The 6,525-nt window shown below is 48.3% G+C and overlaps 1 protein-coding gene across 2 annotated transcripts in view; it reads left to right on the forward strand.

Moving 5' to 3' along the window:
• Positions 1-6,267, forward strand: part of DRP2 (dystrophin related protein 2) — a 43,056-nt gene extending 36,789 nt beyond the window's left edge. The window contains exons 17-23 of one of the 2 annotated variants that reach the window (XM_010601384.3): positions 414-550; positions 841-906; positions 1,152-1,217; positions 2,073-2,216; positions 3,938-4,163; positions 5,542-5,662; positions 5,984-6,267. In XM_010601384.3, the coding sequence (XP_010599686.1) occupies positions 414-550; positions 841-906; positions 1,152-1,217; positions 2,073-2,216; positions 3,938-4,163; positions 5,542-5,662; positions 5,984-6,108 (885 nt within the window). In that variant the 3' untranslated portion in view covers positions 6,109-6,267. The remainder of the gene's footprint in view (positions 1-413; positions 551-840; positions 907-1,151; positions 1,218-2,072; positions 2,217-3,937; positions 4,164-5,541; positions 5,663-5,983) is intronic. The other variant, XM_010601386.3, reaches the window with a different exon arrangement.
• Positions 6,268-6,525: the final 258 nt, after the last annotated feature.

Here is a 6,525-nt window from a genome sequence, read left to right on the forward strand (position 1 = left end):
CCAAATTCTGTTCGCATAGAAACGTGTGATTCAGTGGGAGCAAGGATCTTTTATATATAAATATATATGTCAGAATCAACTCGACGGCAACGGGTTTTATATATGTGTATATATATATAAAGAATTAACAAATATGTGCTCATTACAACAGAGTCAAGTTATATCGAAGCATTTAAAGTATAAAGCTCAAGTCCCCTCTCTCCTCACCCTGCCCCTCCAGGCCAACTTCCCAGAAGCAACCAGTATTCACAGTTTGGCATGTATCCTTCTAGGCCCATTTCTGGGAGCAGGGTGTGGTAGCCGTGAACAAGAGTGGATTACCAGTCACGTTCCCTGCTCTAACGGAGCAGCCACAGCTTCCCACCATCCCTGGAAGCCATTAGGGTGAATCCCTCTGCCCTGTTTCCTTCCAGACCACATCCAGTGAGAACATGAGGGACTTTGCCACAACCTTAAAGAACAAATTCCGCTCAAAGCATTATTTCAGCAAACACCCTCAGCGAGGTTATCTGCCAGTGCAATCAGTGCTGGAGGCTGACTACAATGAGACGTGAGTACTGGTGGCTGAGCAGGGGCTGCGGGCAGCCTCACTGAGCCTGGGTATGTGCTCGAAGAGGCCAAGTCCTGAGTGGGCTAGAGGAGTGTCCCAGGGCAGATGTGACTAATGATCAGGGCAGTTCAGCTTGGGCCTGACCAGGAATCTGGCCTAAGAGCCTGGAGTCCAGTCTCTGTATCCCATTTCCAACAGCTCTTGCCCATCTCCTTAACTCGGAGGGCAAGGAAACAGGCTGCCCAGGCACTCAGTCTTTGCGCCTCTGAGTCTTTGCTGCTTTCTTCTAGGCCGGTTTCTTCCCCGATGTTACCACACGCTGACACACACTCCCGCATTGAGCATTTTGCCAGCAGGTACCACCACGTTTGTGGGGAGTGGGAAGGAGGGTGATTGTAAGGAGTCCAAGCAGGGAGGGATTTTCACTGGGGATGAGGAGAATGGAGTCAGGGATAGCGGGATGTGCACAGTGGGGCATGCAGCAGCCGGTGAGGCTCAGCACTTAGGGATGGTTGATGATCCTGTTGTGGTATTAGAGTCCTGGAGATGAAGGCAGGCCTCACATCCTCTTTTCCCTCCTGTTCCTGCTCTTTCTTCCCAGGCTTGCTGAGATGGAAAGTCAAAATTGCTCCTTCTTTAATGACAGCCTATCCCCAGATGACAGCATGTGAGTTTCCACAGCTGCTCATTTCCCAGGAATAGTTCTCCTTGGGATCCTTCTGTCACTGTTTGGGAAGGGTATAGCCTCAGGTGAGGGGGAGTGTGATGACTCCCTAAGGAAGGAAGACTTCTTTCTGGGCACAGTGTTTGCAAGAGAAGCAGTCTTCCCTCTACCAACTTAGCTGGAGTATGAATGCTGCGCTGTCTTCCTGCCATCTGCCCAGGTCCCTTCCCGTTGTAAGATCCCATTCTTCTACACCCAACCATGAGCGAAGAAGAATATACCTTCATCTGAAGTTGCAAAAATGAGCCACTATCTCATGCCCAAGATTTCAAAACCCAATCTGGTGTAACACCAACCCAGGAGAGGCATTTGGAACTTGACCAAAGTGGCCAGAGAGACTCCATGGCGGTATAGGCAGAGAAGGAGCCTTCGCCTATAGGGAGAGTCCTGTCCTGCTCAGAGGGCCCAGGGCCCAGGAGATACTGGCCACATGGGTCAATCTGGCCCTGACTGGGACTCAGGCAGGCAGTGATCCCTCTCAGAGGGGAGAGGGGAGGGGAGTGGGGAATAGCACAGAAAGGGAAGTTACTTGCTCGTTGTTTCTCAGAGAGGTGTAAGTAGAACCCAGAAGGCCCAGCATCCCTAAAATACTCTCTCCCAGCACCCCCACCATGGCCTGTGCCACCTTTGATGATTTTTTTCCTCTCAAGCCTGAATATTTGGCCTCTCCATCTCTATGTGACATAGAAATGAGTCCTCTGCTATGCATCTTCTGGGGCTTTCCTGAGCTGGGAGCTGAGAACCCATAACCTAAGCTGTTTCTCTCCCACCTCCTTTCCTCTCCCCACACCCATGTAGAGACGAGGACCAGTACCTGCTGCGGCACTCCAGCCCCATCACAGACCGGGAGCTAGCCTTTGGACAGCAGGCCCCATGCAGCATGGCCACAGAAAGCAAGGGGGAGCTAGAGAAGATTCTGGCCCACTTAGAAGATGAGAACCGGTGGGTTTGGTGATGGCACAGATGTGTGTGGGTTCTAGAGTCAAGACTGCTTGAATTTAAATCCAGGTGCTTCCACATACTAGCTATGTGACTTACATTCTGTGACTCTCTAATTCCTCAGCTGTGAAATGGGGATGATGATAATAGGACCTAACTCCTGGGCTCACTTGTGAAGATCAGATAAGATCAGGCATATAATGTGTTATTAGCCTACTGCCTGGCTTATAGTAAGGGTTCAGTAAATGCTAACTATTAAAATAATTGAAGTCCCTGGGTAGCACAAGTGGTTAACGCACTCGGCTACCAACCAAAAGGTGGGAGTCCACACAGAAGCATCTCAGAAAAAAGGCTGGGCAATCTGCTTCTGAAAAATCAGCCTGTGAAAACCCTATGGAATACAGTTCTCCTCTAACACACACGGGGTTGCCATGAGTCGAAGTCGACTACAGAAAAAAGTATGACATGTCCCTGCCCTCAAAGAACTTCTGGTGTTGGGAATAAAAAAGACACTTATCACCTAGTGAAAGTACTACAGGAAGAGAAGGATGATGCCACATAGAGCGTGTGAGGCCTGGCAGAGGAAAGGCGAAGAAGCTCACAGGATGGCATTCATCTCTATAAGGTAGGGCTTGCAGCAGGGGCCTAAGGAGAGTCCAGGCCACTTTAGGGATATGCAGTCGAACCCCTAGCATTCCTTAGAGCTGTGCTTCTCAAACATTAGTGTGCATACAAATTACTTGGGGAGTTCATTGAAATGCAGATTCTGATTAGTAAGTCTGGGGTGGGGCCTGAGTTCCTGCATTTACAACCAGCTCCCAGGTGATGCCCATGCCACTGGCCCACAGACCACACTTGGAGTAGCAAGTCTTTAGAATGGGGCTGCTTGAGTTGGGAGTGCAGATTAGGGCCAGTCTGTGAACTGTTAGTGATCCAGGACAAGATAAATACAGAAACAGAGAGGGAGCTTTTAGAAAGTTTTATAGCAATTTGGCATTAGTGTGGCATGCATAATTAGTGGACTCATGCAATAGGGTATAGACAAGTTTGGGTGTTGCTGTCACATGTGATGTGAGCTGTGTACTAATCATGCGCATTGGGACTACATATTGGTCTACAGTGAACTGTGGGGAAAAGTCCTTTTTTTTCCACTACAGACAGTTTGAGAAGCACCATATTAAAGCAGCAGTGGGCAGGCCCTGGAGACTGTTGGGCAGAGTAATTGTGTTCTGTTGCTAACCAATGCAGTGATCGCCAAAGTTGGCCATATCTTTGGAATAGGTTTCCTTCACGACCCAGCATGGATATTCAAAGTGGGCCAAAGAGGGGGGTCACGTAGAAAAAAAAAATGCCTCATTTATTTGCAGACCATGTTTCTGCCTGATTTTAAGGTCAGACTTAATCCCCAAAGCAGCACATGAAAGCACGAGACATTTGTTATGTGAAATGTCAGCTCTCTCTGCTCTGAGGTCTAAGGATGGCAGAATAAATTATATATGTCCTGGAGGGGAAGTGAACATGGCCACTGAAACAAGAACACCACTAGGGGTAGAGGCGGGGGTAGGGGAGCCAAGAGATTGTCCACACTAGTCCTGGTTTCAGGGTAGTCAGACCAAGCCCTTCACCTTGTCTGGGTAACTGGTCTAGGTATGAGGAGACATCTGGGACCTGGACAGTCAGTGCCCTGTTAAGGCCATATATCTTGGCCTCTCTATCCTTGGCAGGATTCTCCAGGGAGAGCTGAGGCGCCTGAAGTGGCAGCATGAGGAGGCTGCTGAGGCACCCACCCTGACCGAGGGCTCTGCTGACCACCGCAATGAGGAGCTTCTGGCTGAGGCCAGGATCCTTCGACAACACAAGAGCCGCCTGGAGACACGCATGCAGATCCTTGAAGACCACAACAAGCAACTGGAGTCCCAGCTGCAGCGCTTAAGGGAGCTGCTCCTGCAGGTGTGACTGAAGACAGGGAAAGAACCAGGGCAGCCCTCGAGCACAGGGGGAGGGGTGGGGAGTGTGGCAAAGAGGAGGAAAGAAAGAGTTTCTTGGCAGTGACTATTAGGTGACTCCCAGAAGAGGACTGGGCTGGCAATTGGGGAGGGTGGGGAGAAGGAAGGGGATGGTATGGTCTTGTAGCTTGGCCAGTTCTCTACTTGATCTTCCACTTTATCCTTGTGTGTTACTCTCAAGCCACTGTGGGGCCAGAGGCAGAACTTCTGAAGACTCACTTCTCTACAGCCCATTTGAATCCTGTATTGAAAGAACAAACTTCAAATAATTATCCAAAATGGATTGATTTTGCTAGTATGGTGTTTGCGAGAAAGAAGCAGGTTTGAACCTGCTAGGCAAGACAGCAATTTTTGCTATAAAGGGATCTCTTGTTACTTCTTGCCTCTTTGCTCTTTGAAGGTAGTGTATATAATATAGTGCAGCCCGGAGTCAGGCAGCCCTGAGTTTGAATCTGGCTCTGATGCTTAGAGATTGTGGAATGTTGGGCAAGTTACTTAACTTCATTAAGCCCCAGTTGTCCCCTCATCTATAAAACAGGTATAATAATAGTACTGGCCTCATAGAATTATGGCAAGGAAAAAAAGAGATAATGCATTTAAAAGTATTTAGCATGATGCCTGAAATACAGTAAATTCTTAATGTTACCCATTAATCTCATTTTTGGAGTCCCTGAGTGGTGCAAATGGTTAACATACTCAGCTGCTAACCAAGAGGTCGGTGGTTTGAGTTCACCCGGGGGCATCTTGGAAGAAAATCCTAGCAATCTACTTCTAAAAAAATCAGCCATTGAAAACCCTTTGGAGCACAGTTCTACTCTGACCTACATCGGGTCTCCATGAGTTGGACTTGACTTCACAGCAACTGGTTTCTTGTTGTTGTGATTATGTAACAGGTAATACCACTACTTCCGTTCTCCAGATCCTCCAAGGGATAGTCTCTACATTAATTCCTGGAAGTTTCCAAAATATGCAGTTATGTCATAAGCTGAGGAGCAGGTGTACAACTCTGCATTTCCAGAGAGAATTGGATTCTAAATAGCTTAATTATAGTTGAAATGACACCAAGAGACCCTTAGGTGCAATGCCATGCTTTTAAGAACTGAGAGCCTCTGACACACGTTGTCGAGGGAAGAAGATAATCAGGAATAGAATATTATAAGATGTTTCCTAAAAGGGGAAAATACTGTTTTGGGCATTACCAAAAGCTTCTTAAAGTCAGAGGGATGAGCATGGGAACTTTAAGATCCCTTCTAACATTAAGAGTCTGTCAAAGTATGGTCAGAAAGGCAAAGCCACTTAAGAAATCCTTTAACTCTTGCTAGCCACCCACTGAATCAGATGGCAATGGCTCTGCAGGCTCGTCTCTAGCTTCTTCGCCACAGCAGTCAGAAGGCAGTCACCTCCAGGAGAAGGAACAGACTACTCCAGACACTGAGGCTGCAGGTAAGCTTCCCCAGCTCCTCCTAGCCTCTTCCTCCATGGCTTTGTCCTGCCCCAGATTTCTTGCCTAAGGTTATGCTAGGGCTCAGACTGGTTTCTCCTTGTGGTTTCCAGAGTAGGGTCAGGGTTTGATTGGTTTACTGGTTGATTCATTTGTTTATTCTACAAATGTTTACTGAACACCTCCTCAGCACCGGGCATTATGCTTGGAAGACACAGACGCCGTGAATTTGCCCTTCTTCTGGCAGCATCCTACCTGGGCCTGTTGGCCTAATAAGAGGGCCTCTAGTTCTCTTCCCTAATCTCTTCTCTTTTTCAACTCAGATGATGTGGGGTCAAAAAGCCAAGATGTCAGCCTGTGCTTGGAGGACATCATGGAGAAGCTCCGCCATGCCTTTCCCAGTGTGCGAAGCTCTGATGTGACTGCAAACACCCTACTGGCCTCTTGATAGAACCAGATCCCCCTCCTATAGTCCTTAACCCTCTCCTGGTTCTGGTCAAAGCCTTCCCTCAGTCTTCACGCAACCTTTCCAGTTCCCAATAGCCTCACGTTCCTCAACCAGAGTTATATGGGCTCTGGGCAGCGGCAGGGATCTGGCGATATGTGAGGTGGGTGTGTGGGGAGCTGGGGGAGGGGGGCATGATTCCTCTGACTCTAGAAATATGCCCTTTAATCCTCAAATTTGAGACATGTCCCTTAAGTACACATCTGTTGCAGCCCAGGCAAATGGCACTTGGAGGCCATTCACATGGGGAAACAAAGAAGTTGTCTTGCAAAGTTAAGCAGTGCCCATGGGCCCCTTTCCCTTCCCCATGGAATTATGGAGATTGAGAAGCCTAATGGCCCCAGGATTTCAGCATAATGA

The sequence above is a fragment of the Loxodonta africana genome, chromosome X (genome assembly GCF_030014295.1).
Source record: "Loxodonta africana isolate mLoxAfr1 chromosome X, mLoxAfr1.hap2, whole genome shotgun sequence".
Taxonomy (NCBI): Eukaryota; Metazoa; Chordata; class Mammalia; order Proboscidea; family Elephantidae; genus Loxodonta; species Loxodonta africana.